At 47.7% G+C, this 27,511-nt stretch overlaps 1 protein-coding gene across 1 annotated transcript in view; it reads left to right on the top strand.

The window, feature by feature from the left end:
- SYCP2L (synaptonemal complex protein 2 like) overlaps positions 1–26,495 on the top strand; it is a 139,182-nt gene extending 112,687 nt beyond the window's left edge. The window contains exons 33-36 of the mRNA XM_063453060.1: positions 423–522; positions 998–1,056; positions 24,003–24,075; positions 26,366–26,495. Coding sequence (XP_063309130.1) covers positions 423–522; positions 998–1,056; positions 24,003–24,075; positions 26,366–26,410 — 277 coding nt within the window. The 3' untranslated portion in view covers positions 26,411–26,495. The remainder of the gene's footprint in view (positions 1–422; positions 523–997; positions 1,057–24,002; positions 24,076–26,365) is intronic.
- Positions 26,496–27,511: the final 1,016 nt, after the last annotated feature.

The raw sequence follows: 27,511 nt of genomic DNA, 5'->3' as shown, positions 1-27,511 counted from the left end.
CGTTCTGTACCTTCGCATGCTTTAAGGGCACCCTTCCTATCTTCATTTAGCAGATTGAATATTTGCTCTTTATGCATTGGATCTTACTTGACCGAATGTCCCATTGGGTCTTTCTTGACTGAATGTCTATTTCTGTTGGTATGGTGTGTGTGTAAGGTATGTCACGGGTCAGTGCTGCCTCACTTTCTGACGCTTCCTGGAGAAACATAGTGCTGGTGCTGTAAAAGCCATCAAGCGCTTGGATCCTGCAGTGAATTTTAGCTTAGGGCAATATAAAAGTTTGTACCAGCCCTACACAAGAATGTCTTGTTTAAAGAGATCAGGAACTGTCCACACTGACATTTAACTACAATGTAATTTGCATTGAGTATGTTAAAAAAAAATTTTTTATTTGTTTTGTCATTTGGTTTTTCCCCAATCAGATTACAGAAATTGAATAATTTTAATAAGATTGTTGTTCACGAGCTTTCCAGTCTTGAGGCTGAAATACAGTCTTTGAAAGGGCTGGAAAATGAAACTGTGGTGAGTATATGGATTTTGGATGTTGATTTACAGGGTAAAAAATAAATCAAGATGAATTCTTATTAAATTCCTACAAAAGACAACATTCAGAGTGCTATAGACTCAATCATACAGCAAACCTCAAAGTTGCTTTAAGACATGTGGAGATTTACTGATATAGTACAATTATAACATGCAGAGCCTACCGTAATACCAATGGAAACCAATTTGCTATACTCTCCACTGCTTTAAATATCGTCACATACCTGCAAATACAGTACACGGGATTCTTTATAATGTATTGATTAGCTGCCGGTAGCTTGCAACAGTATCTAGTATTACATGTGCTGTAAAACAAATTTAAATAAAAAAATAATATAATGGGTTATCTATATCTATTTTCAAAGCTCATTGTGATGTTTATGATGAGAACTTCATTCTGTCAGTGTTTGGAGATATTTTTCACTGTTTAATATACCATCTTTTTTTGGAATAGATGTTCTGGGAGGAACATTCTGAAAAAATGAGCACATTTTGGGACAATCAGAGACAAAGGTATCTGGGCTTTTACCATCTTTAACAAAATGCTGTTTAATAAATTGCCATTGAGTTATACATTACTGTACACTTGGCAACATTCTTTACATGATGGGGTGTCCACTATTAACGGCATTCTAATTCATTGTGATAATTGTAGTGCAACAAATTGCAAGTTACTACGTAATAATTTTTATGATCAGTATTGGCAATCTTGTGTATCCTCTTCAGAGGCTCAAATGTATAGAATGGGAAAAAATAATCTTGGGAATTTATACTAGTATGAAAACGTAAATGCTTTAATTATGAAGTCTCATGCAGTATGATGCTGAGATTCATGTTCCTTTTGAGCATGTGCTGCTATTAACAATGATATTGCCACTGCCAGTGATATTTCCTGTGTGTCGGTGGAGAGGAGGAGGTGGTGCTAATGTAAACAATGGACTTCACTTACATGATCAGGATGAATTTCTTCTGTAAAAAGTACAAATTCTTGCCTCTAAATGCAGATAAAAGAAAATTGAATACAGCTGTACACATAGCTGTAGTCTATGCTGTCGTAACTGTTGTCAACAACCACTTGTACAAAACATAATTAGTGAAAGGGAGCATTGTCCAACCATTTCTTTGGTTTATTAGACATGCTTACTCCTCTTTGTAGTAAAGACAGGTGAGCTCACAGGCCAGTACGGAGCAAATGGTTTTTGCATATGGCTCTCAGACTCCTAGCTTATCTCTTCTCAAACTTAACTTAAAGGGACAATCCAGACCCCTAAAGCTTTGTGTTAAGAGAGTCCGATATTTATTTTGTTTATTTTTTGCAAAAAAGTGCTGATTGCAATAGAAATTGACACTTTTATAAATCAACCTGGTTACACCCCCTAGCTTTTAAGCAGACAACAGGTCTTGTTACTTCCTGGTCTTGTTAGCTCAGTGGAGCTAATCCCAAAGGCAGCAATTGCTCAGAGCACCTGCCTTGTAAACACTTCTGATTGAGTTGCATTGGGAAAACCGATTGGACAGCCTTATCTCTCTGGGTAGCTTTTTTTTTTTTCATTATAAAAATCCACCCACCCCTCGAATGTAACCTGTACTTCCCCTTTCTTCCTCAGCCCTGACTTTCTGCGGCTGTCCAATAACAGATTTCCCCAATGCAGCTCAATAAGAAGTCTTTGCATGGTAGGTGCTCTGGACAATTGCTGCCTCTTGAGTTTAGCCCCACTAAGTTAAACAAACCAGGAAGTAACAGGACATGTTGTCTGACAGTCAGGGGTTTTAATAAAGTTTATTTAAAATAGTGCTAATTTCTATTGAAATTTGCACTTTTTGTAATGAAACACTATTCACACACAAAGCATTTTACCCAGCTGAAGTGCTTTAGTGGTCTGGAGTGTCCCTTTAAGCAGAGTCCGTAAACAGGCTTGGGTCAGGGAATCCAGAGATGCACAAACCCATAATTCCAGGCTGGATCCATGAGTACAGAGATTAGGTAAGTCTATCTAGCGGAGTCAATATATCAGAGAAAACACACTGAACAGAAATGTGCTATTCGGAATCACAAAGGTCAGCACCACAGGGCTTTGAAACAAAGCTCAAAGTAGTTTTATATAGGTCTGTGGCCAGTCCTGGCACTGAATGCGTCTGACAATTGGTGCTGGAACGTCTTATTGTAATATGTGAAAGGAAGGGACAGTATCTTGAGTCAACATTAATGCCTATATATGTCCATACTGGAGGGGTTGCTCCTCAGCATCATAGCGGACTTGAACAGTTGCGAATGACTGAACAGAGAGCACCAGATAACCTGACAGAAAGTGGCCCTGTTTTGGCCATTTGTGTAATGATCCTGAAGCAGAATGGACAACAGCTCATTAAGCCTGCCCTTCGGTGGGTCCCCGCTCAGATCTCAAGCTGGTTACCTCACTTATTATACCTTACAAGGTTGAAACGATTGTCTGGGGTTGCTCTATCTCTCGTGCAGAGGGAACTTGCTGGCATTTCAGATCTGGACTGCCCGTATGTGTGGGACCAGTCTGATATGCTTCAGATATGTTCTCAATGTAATGGCACTAGATGAGCTAAAACCAGCTTGAGATCTGAGCGGGGACCCACCGAAGGGCAGGCTAATTGAGCTGTTGTTTATTCTCACCTCTCTTGCTACTTCTCTCTCTCTCTCGTGTGTGTGTATTATATACACACACACACACACAAACATACATACACAGGGCTCGACAACTGCCAGGTCGCCATGGCGACTAGCAGGGGAGGGCTGGCAGCCTTAGGCCTGGGGGGGCAAAAGCAGTCAAGTGGCCCATTGCGCCACCAAATCAGTTCACCATCCATGCCCACCTTTTTCTGGCTTTATAACGGATATTGATGTTATGCTAATCAGTAGCTCTTTGCCATACCCGCTCCTTCACGGCTCTGACTTTCAATGTTGTCAGAGCACAGGCTGAGAATCTCTGAGCGCCGGAACCACGAGGGAGAGGATATGATCTGACTGCACCTACTGCTGGTGCGCACCAGTGGACCACCAGCGAATCGTTTAAATTAAATATGCTGGTGTACCCAACTTGTGAGCTGTGTTGGCCGCCGGGCGCCTCTGTTGTCATGGCACCCTGCCTGACCGCACAGCTTGCCCACCCCAACGGCTGGCCCTGCTGACACACACTGATGTTACTACTTAGACATCCCTCAATATTAATACAGAGATGAGAGTAAACACCAATAAACTGTGGAAACAGAGCTGATCCCCCCCCCCCAAAAATTTATAAAGGTTTGCTTAGAGGATTTATTCAAGATTAAATCATGCCTCCTCCTCTCTCCCCCATGCGCTGCTCTGTAGGCTGGGAGGAAGTGAAGAGTAATCACAGTCTCCCAGCACAACGCCACCTGTGGCTGCATGGGGAACAGCTGTTTAATGTAATGCTGCAGAACCTCTTTGTTTCCGTCTCTGCAAAGGGCTCCAGTCACTGCTTGTTGTGAGTGTGAGCCACTGTAAATTAGGGGCAGAGGGCACTTGCACTGCGGTCAAGACGGGTCTGGGCAGGAGGAGAGTGCAGTGCAATCAGTGCACTCCCCTCCTGTGGGTCACCACAGTGCCGGTGCAAGGATTTTTGCCGCCCTAGACAAAATATAAATTTGCCGCCCCCCCCATGTGACATCACAATGCCCCACCCATATGATCTGCCATATGAACTAACGCCAGTGCTGCACACAGTGTGTGTTTACATTAAAAAGCCTGCAGGGACCAGCTATAGACACCAGAACCACTTCATTAAGCTATAGTGTCCCTTTAATGTGAGGTAAATTATAGATTAGTGTCACTAATAATATACTAGATTGCCTACTTACAATTAGATGAGGATGATGATGGGCTGTTATGTGTTATCTAATATGTGTGCTTATGGTATGTAGTGTATAGGGATACCAGTTTGTGCAGGTGATGCAGTGTGTTTGTGTGTAGTGGAAGCAGTGTGTATTTGTGTATAAGGGATGTATTATGTGTTTCTGGTTGTGTGTGAGGGATGCATTGTGTGAATCTGTGTTTGTATGCATAAGGGATGCAAGGTGTGTGTCTGTATGTGTGTGCATTGAGTGTAAGAGATGCATTGTGTTTCTGTGTGTATGTAAGAAAAACAGTGTGTGTGTAAGGGTTTGCATTGTATGTTTCTGTGTATGTGTGCAAATGATGCATTGTCTTTGTGTGTAAGGGTTGCATTGTGTGTTTCTCTGTGTGTAAGGGAAGCATGTTCAGTTTCTGTGTATGTATAGGGATGCATTGTGTGTTTCTGTATATGTATAGGGGTGCATTGTGTGTTTCTGTGTATGTATAGGGATGCATTGTGTGTGTGTGTGTGTGTGTGTGTGTGTGTGTGCGCGCGCGTAGTGTTAAAGAGCTCCCTGTCTTGCCCCCTGTCCTATAGAGCTGTCCCTTAGAGCTCTCCCCTGCCCCTTAGTGGTCTCTCCTCTCCCCCACCCTCCCCTAGCGGTCTCTTCTCACACTCACCCACCCTCCCTGTGCTCTTCTCATCCCCCCTCCACCCTCCCTGTGTTCTTCTCACTCCTCCCTCTGTGTGTTCTCACCCCCCCTGTGTTCTTCTTACCCCCTCCTCCCTGTGTTCTTCTTACTCCCCCCCCTTGTTCTTCTTACCCCCTTCTTCTTATTACTCCCCCCTTCTTCTTACCCCCTTCTTCTTCTTACTCCCCCCTTCTTCTTCTTACTCCCCCCTCTTCTTCTTACTCCCCCTTCTTCTTCTTACTCCCCCTTCTTCTTCTTACCCCTTCTTCTAATTACTCCCCACTCTTGTTCTTACTCCCCCCTCCCCTCTTCTTACTCCCCCCTTCTTCTTACTCTCCCCCCTCCCCTCTTCTTACTCTCCCCCCTCCCCTCTTCTTACTCTCCCCCCTCCCCTCTTCTTACTCTCCCCCCCTCCCCTCTTCTTACTCTCCCCCTCCCCACTTCTTACTCTCCCCCCTCCCCTCTTCTTACTCTCCCCCTCTTCTTACTCTCCCCCCTTTTTCTTACTCTCCCCCTCCCCTCTTTTTACTCTCCCCCTCCCCTCTTCTTACTCTCCCCCCCTCCCCTCTTCTTACTCTCCCCCTCCCCTCTTCTTACTCTCCCCCTCCCCTCTTCTTACTCCCCCCCTCCCCTCTTCTTACTCCCCCCTCCCCTCTTCTTACTCCCCCCTCCCCTCTTTTTACTCTCCCCCCTCCCCTCTTTTTACTCTCCCCCCTCCCCTCTTTTTACTCTCCCCCCTCCCCTCTTTTTACTCTCCCCCCTCCCCTCTTTTTACTCTCCCCCCTCCCCTCTTTTTACTCTCCCCCCTCCCCTCTTCTTACTCTCCCCCCTCCCCTCTTTTTACTCTCCCCCCCTCTTTTTACTCTCCCCCTCCCCTCTTTTTACTCTCCCCCTCCCCTCTTTTTACTCTCCCCCTCCCCTCTTCTTACTCTCCCCCCTCCCCTCTTCTTACTCTCCCCCCTCTTCTTACTCTCCCCCCTCTTCTTACTCTCCCCCCTCTTCTTACTCTCCCCCCCTTTTCTTACTCTCCCCCCTCCCCTTTTCTTACTCTCCCCCCTCCCCTTTTCTTACTCTCCCCCCTCCCCTCTTTTTACTCTCCCCCCTCTTTTTACTCTCCCCCCTCTTTTTACTCTCCCCCTCCCCTCTTTTTACTCTCCCCCTCCCCTCTTTTTACTCTCCCCCTCCCCTCTTTTTACTCTCCCCCTCCCCTCTTTTTACTCCCCCCTTCTTCTTACTCTCCCCCCTCCCCTCTTCTTACTCTCCCCCCTCTTCTTACTCTCCCCCCTTTTCTTACTCTCCCCCCTCCCCTCTTTTTACTCTCCCCCCTCTTTTTACTCTCCCCCCTCTTTTTACTCTCCCCCCTCTTTTTACTCTCCCTCCCTCTTTTTACTCTCCCCCCTCCCCTCTTTTTACTCTCCCCCCCTCCCCTCTTTTTACTCTCCCCCCCTCCCCTCTTTTTACTCTCCCCCCCTCCCCTCTTTTTACTCTCCCCCCCCCTCCCCTCTTTTTACTCTCCCCCCTCCCCTCTTTTTACTCTCCCCCCCCTCCCCCCTTCTTACTCTCCCCCCCTTCCCTTCTTTTTACTCTCTCCCCCCTCCCCTGTAGGTGGCCGAGCTGCACTCCAGTCCGCGGTCCCGGCCGGAGTGATAGGAAGGTGCTCAGTGTGCACCTTCCTGTCAGTCCGGCCGGGTACAGGAAACAGAAACTCCTGTTCCCCCCTCCCTTCTTCTTACTCTCCCCCCTCCCCTCTTCTTACTCTCCCCCCTCTTCTTACTCTCCCCCCTTTTCTTACTCTCCCCCCTCCCCTCTTTTTACTCTCCCCCCTCTTTTTACTCTCCCCCCTCTTTTTACTCTCCCCCCTCTTTTTACTCTCCCTCCCTCTTTTTACTCTCCCCCCTCCCCTCTTTTTACTCTCCCCCCTCCCCTCTTTTTACTCTCCCCCCCTCCCCTCTTTTTACTCTCCCCCCTCCCCTCTTTTTACTCTCCCCCCTCCCCTCTTTTTACTCTCCCCCCTCCCCTCTTTTTACTCTCCCCCCTCCCCTCTTCTTACTCTCCCCCCTCCCCTCTTTTTACTCTCCCCCCCTCTTTTTACTCTCCCCCTCCCCTCTTTTTACTCTCCCCCTCCCCTCTTTTTACTCTCCCCCTCCCCTCTTCTTACTCTCCCCCCTCCCCTCTTCTTACTCTCCCCCCTCTTCTTACTCTCCCCCCTCTTCTTACTCTCCCCCCTCTTCTTACTCTCCCCCCCTTTTCTTACTCTCCCCCCTCCCCTTTTCTTACTCTCCCCCCTCCCCTTTTCTTACTCTCCCCCCTCCCCTTTTCTTACTCTCCCCCCTCCCCTCTTTTTACTCTCCCCCCTCTTTTTACTCTCCCCCCTCTTTTTACTCTCCCCCTCCCCTCTTTTTACTCTCCCCCTCCCCTCTTTTTACTCTCCCCCTCCCCTCTTTTTACTCTCCCCCTCCCCTCTTTTTACTCCCCCCTTCTTCTTACTCTCCCCCCTCCCCTCTTCTTACTCTCCCCCCTCTTCTTACTCTCCCCCCTTTTCTTACTCTCCCCCCTCCCCTCTTTTTACTCTCCCCCCTCTTTTTACTCTCCCCCCTCTTTTTACTCTCCCCCCTCTTTTTACTCTCCCTCCCTCTTTTTACTCTCCCCCCTCCCCTCTTTTTACTCTCCCCCCTCCCCTCTTTTTACTCTCCCCCCCTCCCCTCTTTTTACTCTCCCCCCCTCCCCTCTTTTTACTCTCCCCCCCCCTCCCCTCTTTTTACTCTCCCCCCTCCCCTCTTTTTACTCTCCCCCCCCTCCCCCCTTCTTACTCTCCCCCCCTTCCCTTCTTTTTACTCTCTCCCCCCTCCCCTGTAGGTGGCCGAGCTGCACTCCAGTCCGCGGTCCCGGCCGGAGTGATAGGAAGGTGCTCAGTGTGCACCTTCCTGTCAGTCCGGCCGGGTACAGGAAACAGAAACTCCTGTTCCGCGCGGAACAGGAGTTTGTTTCCTGTACCCGGCCGGACTGACAGGAAGTGCACACTGAGCACCTTCCCATCACTCCGGCCGGGACCGCGGACCGGAGTGCAGCTCGGCCACCTACAGGGGAGGGGAGGGAGGGAAAAGCAGCTGCAGCCGTCTGAGCGCTCTTTACAGAGCGCTCGGCGGCTGCAGCATTTAAAGGGCTGGCCCGCCGCGGCCGGTCCTAAAATAATTTCGGGCGGCCTGGGGGGCAATTGCCTCCCTGCCCCCCGGCCCAGCCCGCCCCTGGTGACTAGACATTTCGCCCTTTGCTGAGCTGCGCAGCGCGTGAGGGAGCAGTAACCTTCCTGCAGTTCCTCTCTGCTCTCTTGCGCGCTGTTTAAGTACATGATGTCACTCCGGCCCCGGCATTACAACAGAGAGCACACAGGGGAGCAGGAAGAGATTGCAGGAAGTTTGAAAGGAGACACACTGGACGCCAGGGAAGATCCACTCAGCTCTCCCAAATGTAGGGAGGCTGGGTGGATCTAAATTAAAATAAAAATAGCAATTTGTGAGAGTGTGTGTATATGTGTCTCAGTGTGTGTTTTAGTCAGAAAGTATGTGCCTGTCAGTGTGTGTCTCAGTCAGAGATTAGGGACGGAGCATGCGTACGGGCAGGCAATCTTCCATGTAGGGGCAGAGCTTGTGTGCCGGGGAAGCTGTTGCACAGTGGTGGAATCAACGTAGAGTAGGCCCTGGTGCAAAAACGGTTTTGGGCCCCTGAAGACACATGCCGATCGGATGGCCCTAATTGCCACTCGATGGGCCCCGGTGTAACCGCAGCACCAGCACTCCCTGTAGTTCCACTGCTGCGCCTTCCTTATTACAGACAAGACACCTTTTCATGGAAACCTTTTTCGGGAGATGTAAGATAACTGTTTGGCTGTTTAGAAGTGGCAGTGGTGAAGTGTGTGTGTGTGTGTGTGTATAGAGGAGTCTGTTTATGGTGTACTATGTGTAACTAGGGGCTGTAGTGTAAGCATGTGCTCATGTATAGGAGCTTTTGAGATTGTGTGTGCGCTGAGAGGGCCTGTAAAGTGTGTGCGTGTGCAACTAGGGGCTGCATTGTGAGTGAATGTGTATTGGGGTTGCATTGTGTGCTTATGAAGGAGCTGTAGTTTTATTTTTATTATAGATATATATAGATATAGATATAGATATATATATATATATATAGAGAGAGAGATTTGGTGTGTAATGGGGTGAAGCATGTATGCGTGTGTGTGAGGGGTGCATTGTGTGTGTATGCAAAGATGTACTCTGTGTTGATGGGAGTGTACTGTATGTGGGGGGTTCACTATCTGTAAGGGTGTACTGTGTTCAGAGGGACGTAGAGAGTGGTATAAGGAAGAGCTTTACAATTTGTATTTTACTAATTGTGTAAAAGGGAAAAAAATGAATATTCCCCTTTCCCTGATCTTACCTTGCAGGGAAGGGGTGGCACAATCCGATCCGGGGTGGTTGAGAAGGCTGCCTATCCAAAGGGTACAGGGGAGGTCACAAAATGAGAGGTATCTCACTTGGAGCCTTAGCACTTACACAGACTGACCCATACACACACAGACTGAGCCCCCCACCACACCAATACACACAGACTGAGCCCCCACACAGACTGACCACCCCCACCCACACAGAGACTGCCCACCCCCCCCCTCCCCTCCACACACACACACACGGACTGAACCACACACACTGACTCACTCTTAACACTGCCTTGATGCCTCTGTGCAGAGCTAAGCTTCCTCTCCCTATCTCTCTCTTGCGCTGCTCTCTGTTGTGACCCAGGAGGAAGTCCGCCAAGCAAAATGCCTCCTCTGGCCGCACGTGGGAAAAGGGTGGAACACCGTTCCACAGTGACAGTGTTGTTGCTGTGTCAGGGTACCTGTAGTCTCTACCCCTGAGACGGGTAGAGACTTAGACGTTGTTCCATCCAGACGGCATGATTCTTCCGTTCCTCGCGGTCCCCTCGCGCATGTAAACGCCGGCCGCGAGAGAACTATGCCTTTTTGTAACGTGACGCTCAATAGTCGACGTCATGACGCCATTCTAGCCCGACCTGTCAGTCAAATCCCGGACACGAATCAGGCCTCGGCGGAGGTGTGATTAGTCTCTAGAACCAGGGTATTTAAGGGAGCTCTCAGCATTTGCTCATTGCCCTGTCGTGGTTCTAGCCAGCCTAGTCACACAGTGCTCTTGTATTCTCTTGTCTTTTGGTTCTGACCCGGCTTTGTTATTACTTACCTGTCTTCTCTGTTATCCTTGACCCGGCTTGTCTCTCGCTTACCTGTCTTCTCGTTCCCTCGACCTCGGCTTGTCCCTGACCATTCTATACGTAGTTTTACGTTAAGTCCGGCCATTCTAAGGTCCGGTATACGTATCTGCTACTCTTTGTACTCTGCGTGTTGGATCCCTGTCCCGATCCTGACATTACGACAGGGCCAATGGATCCTGCAGGTACAAACTGTCAGCTTGGTTCTCCTGATCCTAGGTTTGACGCCATGGATCATAGAATGGATCAGATGGCACTAGCACTACAGGCGTTACTATCACGTCCTAATAATCCACCTGAGGAGATGCGTAATACTTCTATTCCTCCTGTGGGTTCAGGGCTAGAGGTAGCCACTGTAGGTGCTTCTTCCCGAGTTACCCCACCTGTACGTTATGCTGGTTCTCCTGAGAGGTGTCGTGGCTTTTTGAACCAGATCAGTATCCATTTCGAGCTACAACCCCGTTCCTACCCTACTGATAGGGCAAAGGTGGGATTTATTATCACCTTACTCATTGAGAAGGCTCTGAGATGGGCTAATCCGTTGTGGGAGAATGATAATCCATTAGTCTATAACTATAATGCCTTTGTAGCTGCTTTTAGAAGAACTTTTGACCCCCCTGGCAGAAAGGTCAATGCAGCTAGATTACTGTTGCGCCTTAGACAAGAGAACCGAACACTTGTGGATTACGCACTAGTGTTCAGGTCTTTGGCGGCAGAGGTTAAGTGGAATGAACAGGCTTATATAGACGTATTTTTAAACGGATTATCCGATATAATACTTGACGAGGTAGCGACGAGAGAGCTTCCCGAGAATTTGGAGGACTTAATTTCCTTTATCTCTCGCATTGACGAACGTCTAAGAGAGAGGCAGAACACTCGAGATAGAACCGGTAGACCTTCCTTTAGACTAGCTCCATCATTTCAAAGTCCTGAAACCAAAACTCCACAGTTTCCAGAACCTATGCAGATAGGCCTTACTCGCCTCTCAGAAGAGGAGAGACAGTACAGGAGAAGGGAGGGACTATGTATGTATTGTGGAGTCAGAGGTCACTTACGTTTGAATTGTCCCAATCGCCCGGGAAACGCTCGCACCTAAGTTTCTCTAGAGGACAGGCCTTGGGTGTTTCTATTTTGTCCTCTACTCATAACTACAAAGAACACAGGCTTCTATTACCCGTCTCTTTAACTTGGGAGAAGGGAACTTTAGAGACTATGGCATTGATAGACTCCGGAGCTGCTGAGAGCTTTATCGACCAAGTTTTTCTCACCAAACACGCTATCCCATCCCAGTTAAGGAAGACACCTTTGGCTGTTGAGGCCATAGATTGTACACCTTTAGTTGAGCCTGTGATTTTCCGGGAAACCACACCTCTTAACTTAACTACTGGTATTCTACACAAGGAGGAGATATCTCTACTACTCATTTCATCTCCTTCTGTTCCCATAGTTCTGGGATACTCCTGGCTGAAGAGACATAACCCCATTATAGATTGGAAATCAGGGGAAATAGTCTCGTGGGGTCAGGGTTGTCAAGAGAGATGTTTAAAGAGAGTGTCACCCCTTTGTATTGTTAACACACTTAATAACTCTACCGACTCTACTAAAGTACAGATACCGTCCTTGTATCTAGATTTAAAGGCGGTATTTGACAAAGGAAAGGCTGATACCTTACCACCACACAGGCCTTTTGATTGCAAAATTAATTTACTTCCTGGTACTATGCCTCCCAGGGGCCATGTATACCCTTTATCTACGAATGAGTACGTAGTCCTAGAGGAGTATATTCGTGAAAACCTAGACAAAGGGTTCATTAGGAGATCCTCCTCCCCTGCTGGGGCTGGATTTTTTTTTTGTTAAAAAGAAGGATGGTTCTTTAAGACCTTGCATTGACTACCGAGGTTTGAACAAGATAACCATTAGAAATGCCTATCCGATCCCCTTGATCACCGAGCTTTTTGATCGATTAAAGGGTTCCAAGATTTTCACTAAGTTAGACCTCAGAGGTGCTTATAACATGGTGAGAATTCAGCAGGGACACGAGTGGATGACTGCGTTCAATACTCGTTATGGGCACTATGAGTATACAGTAATGCCTTTTGGTCTCTGTAATGCCCCGGCGGTATTTCAGGATCTAATTAATGAAGTTCTTAGGGAGTTTCAACATGACTGTGTTATTGTATACCTCGATGATATACTTATACATTCCAGGGATATTGAGACTCACCACGGACAGGTCAGAAGGGTTTTGCACAAACTTCTTCAACATGGCTTGTACTGCAAATTAGAGAAATGTAGCTTTGACCAATCCCAGACTGTCTTTCTTGGTTACGTGATTTCTGGAGAGGGCTTTGAAATGGACCCGGAGAAACTCCAATCCATTTTAGATTGGCCTTTACCTAAGGGCCTCAAGGCCATTCAGAGATTTATTGGTTTCTCTAATTATTACAGACGTTTCATTAAGGGTTACTCCTCTATTATTGCTCCTATCACCAATATGACCAGACAAGGGGCTGACACTAAGAATTGGTCTACTGAAGCACTTCTGGCTTTTAAGACTCTCAAGGAGCTGTTTGCTTCCGCACCAATTTTAGTTCACCCTGATACTACTCTGCCTTTCCTACTCGAAGTTGACGCTTCTGAGACGGGTATAGGTGCCATCCTGTCCCAAAGGTTGGGTGTGGATAAACCATTACACCCATGTGGGTATTTTTCCAAAAAATTATCGGGTACTGAGAGCAGATATGACATTGGTGACAGGGAACTCCTAGCGGTTATCATGGCTTTAAAGGAGTGGAGACATCTATTGGAGGGAACTTTGCATCCTGTTACCATTTTGACGGATCATAAAAACTTATCCTATATTGGGGAGGCTAAACGATTATCATCGAGACAGGCCCGTTGGTCTATATTCCTTACTCACTTCAATTACATACTGTCAGGATCGGGACAGGGATCCAACACGCAGAGTACAAAGAGTGGAAAGGTACGTATACCGGGCCTTAGAATGGCCGGACTAACGTACCGAGAGTAATAGAGAATAGTCAGAGACAAGCCGAGGTCGAGGGAACGGGAAGACAGATAAGCGAGAGACAAGCCGGGTCAAGGGAGAACAGAGAAGCAGGGTAGTACAACAAGCCGAGTCAAAACCAAATAGAGTAAACTAGAATACCAGAGCACTGAGTGACTAGACAAGCTAGAACCACGACAGGGCAATGAGCTGAAGAGAGAAGTAAGCTTAAATACCCTGGCTCTGGATGGTAATCACGCCTCTGACAAGTACCGATTGGATATCGGACACTTGAGTGACAGGTCGCTCGTGATAGCGTCATGACGTCACGTATTGAGCGTCCTGCTAGAAAAGGACGTGGATTCCTCGCGGCCGGTGTTTAAGTGACTGGATGAACCGCGAGGAACGAAGGAAACAGCTCGCCTGGACGGGCAAACCACCAAATCTCTACCTCCCTTAGAGGTAGAGGCCTCAGGTACCCTGACAGTACCCCCCCTCTCAGATACGCCCACCGGGCGGAAGGAACCGGGGCGAGATGGGAAGCGGAGGTGAAATGCTCTGCGAAGGCGAGACGCATGAACGTCCTCCTGAGGTACCCAACTCCTCTCCTCAGGACCATATCCCCTCCAGTTGACCAGATATTGCAATTTTCCCCTTGAAATTCTGGAATCAATGATGGAGCTGACCTCGTACTCCTCCCGACCCTCCACCTGAACAGGACGAGGAGAGGAAACCTTAGAGGAGAATTTGTTGCAAATAAGAGGTTTCAACAAGGAGACATGAAAAGAGTTAGGAATGCGTAAGGCAGGTGGCAGAGCAAGGCGATACGCAACCGGGTTGATACGAGTGAGAATCCTGTAAGGACCTATGTAGCGAGGAGCAAACTTCATAGATGGGACTTTTAGGCGAATATTCTTAGTACTCAACCATACCCTATCCCCAGGAACAAAAACAGGAGCCGCTCTTCTATGCTTGTCAGCGTGTTTCTTGAACAACGAAGAACTATGTAATAGAATTTGCCGAGTCTGATCCCATAATCTCTTCAGGTTGGCGACATGATCATCAACCGACGGTATCCCCTGAGAAGAGGAAACCGAAGGAAAAATCGAAGGATGAAAGCCATAGTTCATGAAGAAAGGGCTAGAGCGAGTTGAATCACAAACAAGGTTATTGTGTGCGAACTCCGCCCAAGGAATCAGACCGACCCAATCGTCCTGGTGTTCGGAAACAAAGCAACGTAGATACTGTTCGATCTTTTGATTAGTACGTTCAGCAGCTCCGTTAGACTGAGGGTGATAGGCAGAGGAGAAGTTCAATTTGATACCCATTTGAGAACAAAAGGATCTCCAGAAACGTGAGACAAATTGAGAACCTCTATCAGAAACAATCTCCGAAGGAATCCCATGTAGGCGAAAAACCTCTCTCGCAAAAATCTCCGCCAATTCAGGAGAAGTCGGAAGTTTAGGTAATGGTACGAAATGAGCCATCTTAGTAAATCTATCCACTACCGTGAGAATAACAGTATGTCTCTTGGAAGCAGGTAAATCAACGATAAAGTCTATGGACAAACAGGACCAAGGTTTCTCAGGAACGTCCAAGGGGTGTAACAGGCCACATGGAGAAGCATGAGGTAGTTTAGTCTTGGCACAAGTCTCACAAGCTGCGACGAACTCCTCAATATCTTTTCGAAGTGAAGGCCACCAGAAATCCTTGGATATCAGAGAGTATGTCTTGCGAATACCAGGATGACCAGCTATCTTACTTTCGTGAAAACATTGTAAGAGCTCCAGTTGAAGTTCAGGAGGAACAAAGTTTCTTCCCTCAGGAGTGTTTCCGGGAGCTAGATGTTGTGACTTCAAGATCTGGTCAAGTAGCGGAGAATGAATTTTAAGACTGGTATTAGCAATAATATTGCATTTGGGTACAATGGAGGACACAAGTGGTTCAACTGAAGCAGAAGGCTCAAATTGGCGAGATAGCGCATCGGCTTTAGAATTCTTTGAGCCAGGTCTGTAAGTCAGAACGTAATTGAAATGGGTAAGAAACAATGACCAACGAGCCTGCCTGGAGGACAGACGCTTGGCCTCTCCGATATAAGACAAATTTTTGTGGTCTGTTAGAATGGTAACAGGATGTAAAGTACCTTCCAATAAATGTCTCCACTCTTTCAAAGCTTTGATAACCGCAAGTAATTCTCTGTCACCAATGTCATATCTGCTCTCAGTACCGGACAATTTTTTAGAGAAAAATCCACATGGATGTAATGGTTTATCAACACCCAACCTTTGAGATAGGACAGCACCTAAACCAGTCTCTGATGCGTCTACCTCAAGCAGAAAAGGCAGGGAAGTGTCGGGGTGAACTAAAATTGGAGCGGAAGCGAAAAGCTCCTTGAGAGTTTTGAACGCAAGAAGAGCTTCAGTAGTCCAATTCTTAGTATCAGCCCCTTGTTTGGTCATATTAGTGATAGGTGCGATAATTGAAGAATAGCCCTTAATAAAGCGCCTATAATAATTGGAAAAAACAATAAATCTCTGTACGGCTTTAAGACCTTTGGGTAAAGGCCACTCTAGAATGGACTGGAGTTTATCCGGATCCATCTTAAATCCCTCCCCAGAGATCACATAGCCGAGAAAGGTTACCTGGGTTTGATCAAAGCTACATTTCTCCAACTTGCAGTACAAACCATGCTGAAGAAGCTTGTGCAAAACCCTCCTGACTTGCTTGTGATGAGTCTCAATCTCACTAGAATGTATAAGTATATCATCTAGGTATACAATGACGCACTCTTGCTGAAATTCCCTAAGAACCTCATTAATCAGATCTTGGAATACCGCTGGTGCATTGCATAACCCAAAAGGCATAACCGTATATTCATAGTGACCATAGCGAGTATTGAATGCCGTCATCCACTCATGTCCCTGCTGGATTCTCACCAAGTTATATGCCCCTCTGAGGTCTAACTTGGTGAAAATTGTAGAGCCCTTCAAACGATCGAAGAGTTCGGTGATCAAGGGAATCGGGTAGGCATTTTTAATGGTTATCTTATTCAAGCCTCGATAATCAATACAAGGTCTCAAAGAACCATCTTTCTTTTTAACAAAAAAAAATCCAGCCCCGGCAGGGGAGGAGGACCTCCTGATGAATCCCTTGTCTAAATTCTCGTGAATATACTCCTCTAGAACTGAGTTCTCTTTCGTAGATAATGGGTATACATGACCTCTGGGAGGCATGGTACCAGGGAGTAGGTTAATTTTGCAATCAAAGGACCTGTGTGGGGGTAAGGTATCGGCTTTCTTTTTGTCAAATACTGCCTTTAAATCTAGATACTGAGGCGGAATTTGTGTCTCTGTAGGATTGTCAGAGGTAGTCGATGTGTTAGTTAATCCGAGAGGTAAGACCTTCCGCAAGCATTTTCCTTGACAATTCTTTCCCCACGAAACTATCTCCCCTGACTCCCAATTAATAATAGGGTTGTGTCTCCTCAACCAGGAGTACCCCAGGACTATGGGAATAGACGGAGAAGAAATGAGCATTAAGGATATATCCTCTTTATGTAGGATGCCAACAGTTAAGTTAATCGGTATGGTCTCATGGAAAATAACAGGCTCAAGTAACGGTCTACCATCGATGGCCTCAACAGCCAGTGGTGTCTCTTTTAACTGGGATGGGATAGCATGCTTGGCAACAAAACCCTGATCTATAAAGCTCTCAGCAGCTCCAGAATCGATTAGTGCCATAGTCTTTACTACTCCCTTCTCCCACCTCAAAGAAACGGGTAACAGAAGCCTGAACTCTTTGTAGTTGTGAATAGAGGACAAAGTAGAAACACCCAAGGCCTGTCCTCTAGAGAAACTTAGGTGCGAGCGTTTCCCGAACGATTAGGACAATTTAGGCGTAAATGTCCTCTGACTCCACAATACATACATAAACCCTCCCTTCTTCTGTACTGTCTCTCTCTCTCTGTGAGATGAGTACTGCCTATCTGCATAGGTTCAGAAATACGTAAGTCCTCGAACTCAGAATTTTGAAAGGTAGGCGCTAGTTTAAAGGAGGGTCTACGGGTCCTATCTCGAGTGTTCTGCCTCTCTCTTATGCGTTCATCAATACGAGATATAAAAGAAATTAAATCCTCCAAATTCTCAGGGAGTTCTCTAGTAGCGACCTCGTCAAGAATTACATCTGATAACCCATTCAGAAACACATCTATATAAGCCTGTTCGTTCCACTTAACTTCTGCCGCCAAGGACCTGAACTCTAGTGCATAGTCCACAAGTGTTCGATTGTCCTGTCTAAGGCGCAACAGTAATCTAGCTGCATTGACCTTTCTACCAGGAGGGTCAAAAGTTCTTCTAAACGCAGCTACAAAGGCATTATAATTATAGACTAGTGGATTATCATTCTCCCATAAAGGATTGGCCCATCTCAGAGCTTTCTCAATGAGTAAAGTAATAACAAATCCAACCTTCGCTCTATCTGTAGGATAAGAGCGGGGTTGTAATTCGAAATGGATGCTGATCTGGTTCAGAAAACCACGGCACTTCTCCGGTGACCCGCCATAACGTACTGGTGGGGTAATACGGGAAGAAGCACCTACAGTGGCTACCTCTAGACCTGAGACTGCAGGAGAAATAGAAGGAGTACGTGTCTCCTCAGGTGGGTTACTAGCACGAGACAAAAGTGCCTGTAGTGCTAGAGCCATCTGATCCATCCTATGCTCCATGGCGTCAAACCTGGGATCAGAAGAACCAAGCTGACTGTTTGTACCTGCAGGATCCATTGGCCCTGTCGTAATGTCAGGATCGGGACAGGGATCCAACACGCAGAGTACAAAGAGTGGAAAGGTACGTATACCGGGCCTTAGAATGGCCGGACTAACGTACCGAGAGTAATAGAGAATAGTCAGAGACAAGCCGAGGTCGAGGGAACGGGAAGACAGATAAGCGAGAGACAAGCCGGGTCAAGGGAGAACAGAGAAGCAGGGCAGTACAACAAGCCGAGTCAAAACCAAATAGAGTAAACTAGAATACCAGAGCACTGAGTGACTAGACAAGCTAGAACCACGACAGGGCAATGAGCTGAAGAGAGAAGTAAGCTTAAATACCCTGGCTCTGGATGGTAATCACGCCTCTGACAAGTACCGATTGGATATCGGACACTTGAGTGACAGGTCGCTCGTGATAGCGTCATGACGTCACGTATTGAGCGTCCTGCTAGAAAAGGACGTGGATTCCTCGCGGCCGGTGTTTAAGTGACTGGATGAACCGCGAGGAACGAAGGAAACAGCTCGCCTGGACGGGCAAACCACCAAATCTCTACCTCCCTTAGAGGTAGAGGCCTCAGGTACCCTGACACATACTCACATATAGGCCTGGTTCTAAGAATTCTAAAGCTGATGCCTTGTCTCGCCAACATGAACCTTCTGCCATATCTGAGCCGGTTTTATCCTCTATAGTACCCAAGTGTAATATTATCACTAACACAACTCTCAAAATCCATTCTCCGCTTCTTGATCAGATCAGGAGCTTGCAGCATCTGGCACCTAGACTGACTCCTGCGTCTAGACACTTCGTTCCTCCTGAACTCCAACTGGAGCTTTTACAGTGTCTTCACGAGAGTAAGGTGGCTGGTCATCCGGGCGTTCGCAAAACATATTCCTTGATCTCTAAAGATTTCTGGTGGCCTTCTTTACGGAGGGATATTAAGGATTTTATCGGAGCCTGTGAGGTCTGTACTAAGACTAAACTACCTCATTCGCTTCCTTGTGGTCTCTTACATCCCCTGGAAGTTCCAGAAAAACCTTGGTCCTGTTTGGCGATGGATTTTATTGTGGATTTGCCTGTTTCGAAAAAGCACACTGTTATTCTCACAGTGGTGGATAGGTTTACCAAGATGGCTCATTTCGTGCCTTTACCTAAACTTCCGACTTCACCTGAATTAGCGGAGATTTTTGCTAAAGAGATCTTTCGCTTACATGGGATACCTTCCGAGATTACTTCTGATAGAGGTTCCCAGTTTGTTTCACGTTTCTGGAGATCATTCTGTTCTCAACTAGGCATTAAATTGAATTTTTCTTCTGCTTATCACCCTCAGTCTAACGGAGCTGCTGAACGTACCAATCAAAAGATTGAACAATATCTGCGTTGTTTTGTTTCTGAACACCAGGACGATTGGGTCGGTCTGATTCCTTGGGCAGAGTTCGCACACAATAATCTTGTTTGCGATTCAAATCGCTCTAGCCCCTTTTTCATGAATTATGGTTTTCATCCTTCCATTCTTCCCTCGGTTCCTTCTTCCCAGGGGGTACCGTCGGTTGATACTCATGTTGCCAATCTGAAGAAGTTGTGGGATCAGACTCGACAAATTCTCCTACATAATTCTATACTGTATAAAAAACACGCTGACAAACGCAGAAGGCCGGCTCCTAGTTTTGTACCTGGTGATAGGGTATGGTTGAGTACTAGAAACATTCGTTTGAAAGTACCGTCTATGAAATTCGCTCCTCGCTACATTGGACCCTATAGGATTCTGAATCGAATTAATCCTGTTGCGTATCGCCTAGCGCTTCCCTCTGCCTTACGTATTCCTAATTCCTTTCATGTTTCCTTGCTAAAACCCCTGATCTGTAACAGATTCTCCTCCAAGGTCTCCTCTCCTCACTCTGTTCAGGTTGAGGGTCAGGAGGAGTACGAAATCAACTCCATCATCGATTCTCGAATCTCCCGGGGGAAAATCCAATACCTGGTTGACTGGAAGGGATATGGTACAGAAGAGAGGACCTGGGTACCACAGGAGGATGTCCATGCTCCTCGTCTTCGCAGGGCTTTTCATTCCCGCTTTCCATCTCGTCCCGGTTCCTTCCGCCCGGTGGGCGTTTCTGAGAGGGGGGGTACTGTCAGGGTACCTGTAGTCTCTACCCCTGAGACGGGTAGAGACTTAGACGTTGTTCCATCCAGACGGCATGATTCTTCCGTTCCTCGCGGTCCCCTCGCGCATGTAAACGCCGGCCGCGAGAGAACTATGCCTTTTTGTAATGTGACGCTCAATAGTCGACGTCATGACGCCATTCTAGCCCGACCTGTCAGTCAAATCCCAGGCACGAATCAGGCCTCGGCGGAGGTGTGATTAGTCTCTAGAACCAGGGTATTTAAGGGAGCTCTCAGCATTTGCTCATTGCCCTGTCGTGGTTCTAGCCAGCCTAGTCACACAGTGCTCTTGTATTCTCTTGTCTTTTGGTTCTGACCCGGCTTTGTTATTACTTACCTGTCTTCTCTGTTATCCTTGACCCGGCTTGTCTCTCGCTTACCTGTCTTCTCGTTCCCTCGACCTCGGCTTGTCCCTGACCATTCTATACGTAGTTTTACGTTAAGTCCGGCCATTCTAAGGTCCGGTATACGTATCTGCTACTCTTTGTACTCTGCGTGTTGGATCCCTGTCCCGATCCTGACATGCTGCAGCTTTGTGAAGGGAGACACTGTGCTCCCAAATTCAATTGGGGGGGCACAAGGGGGGGGGACTGCATGATGTAGGGCTCCCGCCAGCGACGCCACTGTGAAGCGTTGGAGATGCATACTGCCTAAGATTAATCGCGATTACACAAGGGATTTCTCCTACTTACATTAGTGACCTCGGTTATTTTTCGTGTGGCAGGGTGCAAGCACAAAGCTGTAGATCAGGGGTAGGCAACCTTCTAGCAGTACTGTGCCGATATAGGAGTGTGATGTCCCGTAGCGTGCCGATCCTCAGGCCCGTTGCTACCAGGCAAGCTAACCAAGCAATTGCTTGGGGCCCCGAGCTGGCCTGGGCCCCCAAGCAGGGCCGACCATTTCTATAAGGCTGCAGCCGCCTGAGCGCTCTATAGAGAGCCTCAGGCGGCTGCAGCACTGCCTTTCTCGTCATCTCCCCTTCCCTGTAGCGTGGCCGAGCTCCTCTTCCTCCTGTCAGTCTGGCTGGGTACCACGCAGTACAGGAGATTTAGTTTCCTATTCCCGGCCGGACTGACAGGAAGTGCACCCTGAGCTCTGCCACGCTACAGGGAAGGGGAGGTGAGAAGAACATGGGGAGGGAGGTGGGGGGGGGGGAGTAAAAAGAACATAGGCGGGGGAGTAAGAAGGACACGGGGGAGGGGAGTAAGAAGGACACGGGGGAGGGGAGTAAGAAGGACACGGGGGAGGGGAATAAGAAGGACGCGGCGGAGGGGAATAAGAAGGACGCGGCGGAGGGGAATAAGAAGGACACGGCGGAGGGGAATAAGAAGGACACAGGGGGAGGGGAATAAGAAGGACACGGGGAGGGGAATAAGGAGGACACAGGGGGAGGGGAATAAGAAGGACACAGGGGGAGGGGAATAAGAAGGACACAGGGGGAGGGGAATAAGAAGGACACAGGGGGAGGGGAATAAGAAGGACACAGGGGGAGGGGAATAAGAAGGACACAGGGGGAGGGGAATAAATAAGAAGGACACAGGGGGAGGGGAATAAGAAGGACACAGGGGGAGGGGAATAAGAAGGACACAGGGGGAGGGGAATAAGAAGGACACAGGGGGAGGGGAATAAGAAGGACACAGGGGGAGGGGAATAAGAAGGACACAGGGGGAGGGGAATAAGAAGGACACAGGGGGAGGGGAATAAGAAGGACACAGGGGGAGGGGAATAAGAAGGACACAGGGGGAGGGGAATAAGAAGGACACAGGGGGAGGGGAATAAGAAGGACACAGGGGGAGGGGAATAAGAAGGACACAGGGGGAGGGGAATAAGAAGGACACAGGGGGAGGGGAATAAGAAGGACACAGGGGGAGGGGAATAAGAAGGACACCGGGGGAGGGGAATAAGAAGGACACCGGGGGAGGGGAATAAGAAGGACACCGGGGGAGGGGAATAAGAAGGACACCGGGGGAGGGGAATAAGAAGGACACCGGGGGAGGGGAATAAGAAGGACACCGGGGGAGGGGAATAAGAAGGACACCGGGGGAGGGGAATAAGAAGGACACCGGGGGAGGGGAATAAGAAGGACACCGGGGGAGGGGAATAAGAAGGACACCGGGGGAGGGGAATAAGAAGGACACCGGGGGAGGGGAATAAGAAGGACACCGGGGGAGGGGAATAAGAAGGACACCGGGGGAGGGGAATAAGAAGGACACCGGGGGAGGGGAATAAGAAGGACACCGGGGGAGGGGAATAAGAAGGACACCGGGGGAGGGGAATAAGAAGGACACCGGGGGAGGGGAATAAGAAGGACACCGGGGGAGGGGAATAAGAAGGACACCGGGGGAGGGGAATAAGAAGGACACCGGGGGAGGGGAATAAGAAGGACACCGGGAGGGGAATAAGAAGGACACAGGGGGAGGGGAATAAGAAGGACACAGGGGGAGGGGAATAAGAAGGACACAGGGGGAGGGGAATAAGAAGGACACAGGGGGAGGGGAATAAGAAGGACACAGGGGGAGGGGAATAAGAAGGACACAGGGGGAGGGGAATAAGAAGGACACAGGGGGAGGGGAATAAGAAGGACACAGGGGGAGGGGAATAAGGACACGGGGAGGGTGGGAGGGGAGTAAGAAGGACATGGGGGAGTAGTAAGAAGAACACAGGAAAGGGGGAGGTGAGGAGAAGGGGAGATGAGGAGAGCACAGGGAGGGGGTGAGGAGAAGGGGAGATGAGGAGAACACAGGGAGGGGGTGAGGAGAAGGGGAGATGAGGAGAACACAGGGAGGGGGTGAGGAGAAGGGGAGATGAGAACACAGGGAAATTGTTGAAAATGTTCAAGTTTTATGCACATTATATGCAACAGCAGTATTTGCACTGTAAACCTTTTTTATTTATTTAAAGTGTGGGTGAACTTAAACTGTATGGCTATGCTGTCGTTCCTGTAGGCTTTGCGTGCGGGGGGGGGGGCCTGTGTGGGATGTTCGTATTATTTGTATGAGGGGAGGCTTATTCTGCAGGTCCTTGTATATCTAGCAGTGTGGGTGGCTTCCCTGGGTTCCAGTGGGGACCAGCCTGGGCAGGTACAGGTCAAGGACAGGAGCTGCAACATCAGCTGTGGGCTGCTCTACTACAGTGTGGATTCCCATTCACAAGTGCTGGGAGGAAGTGATCTGAGATCACTTCCTCTAAGTGCTGCAATGCATAAATTGAGGATTGTCCTTCACTACCTCTTTGTATTAGCAGATATCTGAAGTTTCACTGAGACTCCTGATAGGCCAGACCCTGTTTGGCTCTAGCAGCCTTGAGTGCCGTGCAAAGACACCTCGAGTGCTGTGCTTGGCACTAGTGCCGTAGGTTGCCTACCCCTGCTGTAGATGGTACATTTGCAATTGTGTCGTTATTTTCAGCAGCTGCGCTCTTCTAAAGTATAACTGGAAATTCATACAGTGCTATTTAATTTCTAGTATTATAAGAGTTAATATTATTTATATAGAATACATGACTTGGTCATTAGGGCACCCAACCTGTACAGCTTGGACTCTACTGGGTACCATTTAGTCAGTGCCTCAATATTGGATGAGCTTTTGTGATTTAGATGGTCTCTTTTCAGTGCTGGGATTCATTGTATGATAGGAGTGTGTCACAGGGATATTCATCGGCTGGAAAACTTGCCATAGCAAATTAGAGTTCTTATGATGTATTTGTTACTAATAAAATAAGTATTATGATATGTCTTCAGGATTAAAGCCATTGATTCTAAGTTTGATGAGAAGATGACCAAACTTGCAAACACACTTGAGAAAACTATAAAGGTATGTGAACATATCCTAACATAAGTATGCTATGCTAACATAAGTATGTGTTTATAAGTGTATGCCTGTTCTGAATGTGTGTGTGTGTGTATAGTATACAGAGGCGGCTCTCTAATTAGGCCACCTAAGCCACCTTAGGGCAGACTGTGTCGGGTCCTTGGTCCGTGACTGAGAACCCGACACTAGGAGGGGGCCCCGGCGGCTTGCTGTGTAACCGCCGGGTACGAGGCTGCTCCAGTCTGCCAGGCTGGAGAGCACCAATCGCAGATACAGGTCTGCAGCTCTGCAATGTGCCCCCTCCCTCACACCATCATCACCCCCGCTCCCTCACACCATCATCACCCCCGCTCCCTCACACCATCATCACCCCCGCTCCCTCACACCATCATCACCCCCGCTCCCTCACACCATCATCACCCCCGCTCCCTCACACCATCATCACCCCCGCTCCCTCACACCATCATCACCCCCGCTCCCTCACACCATCATCACCCCCGCTCCCTCACACCATCATCACCCCCGCTCCCTCACACCATCATCACCCCCGCTCCCTCACACCATCATCACCCCCGCTCCCTCACACCATCATCACCCCCGCTCCCTCACACCATCATCACCCCCGCTCCCTCACACCATCATCACCCCCGCTCCCTCACACCATCATCACCCCCGCTCCCTCACACCATCATCACCCCCGCTCCCTCACACCATTATCACCCCCGCTCCCTCACACCATCATCACCCCCGCTCCCTCACACCATCATCACCCCCGCTCCCTCACACCATCATCACCCCCGCTCCCTCACACCATCATCACCCCCGCTCCCTCACACCATCATCACCCCCGCTCCCTCACACCATCATCACCCCCGCTCCCTCACACCATCATCACCCCCGCTCCCTCACAACCTCATCACCCCCTCCCTCACAACCTCATCACCCCCCTCCCTCACACCATCATCACCCCCCTCCCTCACACCCTCATCACCCCCCTCCCTCACACCCTCATCACCCCGCTCCCTCACACCCTCATCACCCCGCTCCCTCACACCCTCATCACCCCGCTCCCTCACACCCTCATCACCCCGCTCCCTCACACCCTCATCACCCCCCACCCTCACACCCTCATCACCCCCCTCCCTCACACCCTCATCACCCCCCTCCCTCACACCCTCATCACCCCCCACCCTCACACCCTCATCACCCCCCACCCTCACACCCTCATCACGCCATCATCACCCCTCACATACAGCATCACCCTCACACACACAGTATCACAGTATCACCCTCACAAACACAATCGCACTGTCACCCCCCATGCAGTGTCACCCCCCACAATGTAGTGTCACAATACTCCCCTCACACTCACACCCCCCACTGCCAGCCCTCTCACACTGCCAACCCCTTCTCGCATCCACACTCACATTAATAAATCCTAATCCTGATAATCTCATCCCCTCAGCTGCCCTCGCTCTGCCACTATCACCCTGTCAAATAAACCCCCCTAATTCTGTCACACTCACCTTCTCTCACTCTCACACTCTGCCCCCCCCCAACCCTGCCAAACTTATCCTGTCACATTTATGCCTCTAATTCTATAATCCTGTCACACTCTGCCACACTCACGCTGTCACATTAGCCCCCCCCCCTTAATCCTGTCACACTCCCACCTACAACCATGCCACATTCTCCCTTCACCCCAACCCTGACACACTTTGCCCTGACACACTTACCTCCACTCGCACTGTCACACTCCCTTTTCAAATCATGTCAACCATGGGGAAAATATCTATGGCACCGTTTTGTTTTATCTGTAACTTTTCTATTTGGTAAACGATTTTTTGCTCAAACAGTAACCCCTTGACACCAATACTTACTTATACACGACTGCCACGCTATACAACGCCACAATGGTGTATAAACGATTGACATAACGGCAAACTAAATGTATTTATTACAAATTAATTTTGTTTGCAAATTATGCTACAATGCAGGAGCACAGGAAGCCGCTACACTGTAAGCTTCTAAACACTGAATGCAGAGACTAACTCTCTGTATCCAGCGCTGCAAGCCCGCCTTTCAATATAGCGAGTGCTCTTTGTACACACAAGATGCAACCCTATTTTTTTCACTTTGGGTGTTAGTGGGGCCTCATGTTTGAGTTTCGCCTAAGGCCAAATAAAGTGTAGAGCCGCCCCTGATAGTATATCTATATTCTTAATCATCAGAGTCTAAATCATTCTATTTCAAGTGTATAAACTTCTAAACAATTTAATTTATTTTTCTACAGGATGAAATCACAATGATTCCTGCTACCAATATGTCCACAAATTGATTAAGGACTGAAAGATTGAGGTGGATTTTTTTTCATTTTTTTTTTTTTTTTATTGATCATACATTTTCATTGGGTCTCAGAGGTGAAACTATGGTTCCTTACATTGTTAAAATGAACACTTGTCAATGTCCACTTGTAATCACTTGTGTTGTGTAATAAACTGTAATTTGATTTATTGACTGATGATTTTGAGTTCTGAGCTCCATTTTACATCACAACTAAAATAACCGACTTAAATCTCAAATGTTTTTTCCCCAAATACATCAATGGGAAAATGATAGAAGAAAATGTTGGTTCATTGATAGTTAAAAAAAAATAAATAAATAAATAAATAAATAAAGATAAACGATAATATGACTTAAACGTTGGTCTATTGTAATATGAAGTTATTGTGTTCGTTAGTGAGTATAAGGTGGTAGTAGAATGTTGTGTTATATATGTCATCCTTCTAAATTAAACACAGAAATTTATTCCAAATATTAATGGGGATAATTCCCTATAAGCCAGATTGTAGAGACTTAATTAGTGTAGTAATAGCGAGACCATTATCTTTTAACCTTCTAAGTTTTTTTTTATTTCTGCCATGGTCCCAAAAGACCATCATAAATCAAATATGCTGCACAGAACTTTGAATAATTTCCTCCCCAGATGACTAAGTTCTAAGGTCTATGTAGTTAAAATATTCAGGAAGATATTTTGCATTGTATACTACTACTGATAATGAAAATGTAACTTGCTTCTGTTTTATAAAGAATTTGAAGGCTAGAAATCTTTGTTTTGGTGGATATCTTACTGAATCGATTTATTTACAGGTAATGTTGCATGAATGTAACCCAAAAAATAGAGGGTTAAATGTCTGGCAAAAGCAGACTAGAGGAATAACTCCAGGAAGTCACTGCTTCATGGACTAAAGAAAATGTTCTGTATGGTATTGGAAAATTGCATTAAAACTGGAAAAAGTATACTTGAGTGATCATAGATTTAAAGGAAAACCAAAACATAGTTTGTTGGATGTCATTTTTTTTTTTTTTTAAATTCTTTATTTTTGCACACGATAGGTAAGGCAAGCATAATACAACCTTTTGGCTTACGCAGAAGCCT

This window comes from Pelobates fuscus, chromosome 4, assembly GCF_036172605.1.
Source record: "Pelobates fuscus isolate aPelFus1 chromosome 4, aPelFus1.pri, whole genome shotgun sequence".
Classification (NCBI taxonomy): Eukaryota; Metazoa; Chordata; class Amphibia; order Anura; family Pelobatidae; genus Pelobates; species Pelobates fuscus.
This window is presented reverse-complemented; position numbering and strand designations above follow the sequence as displayed.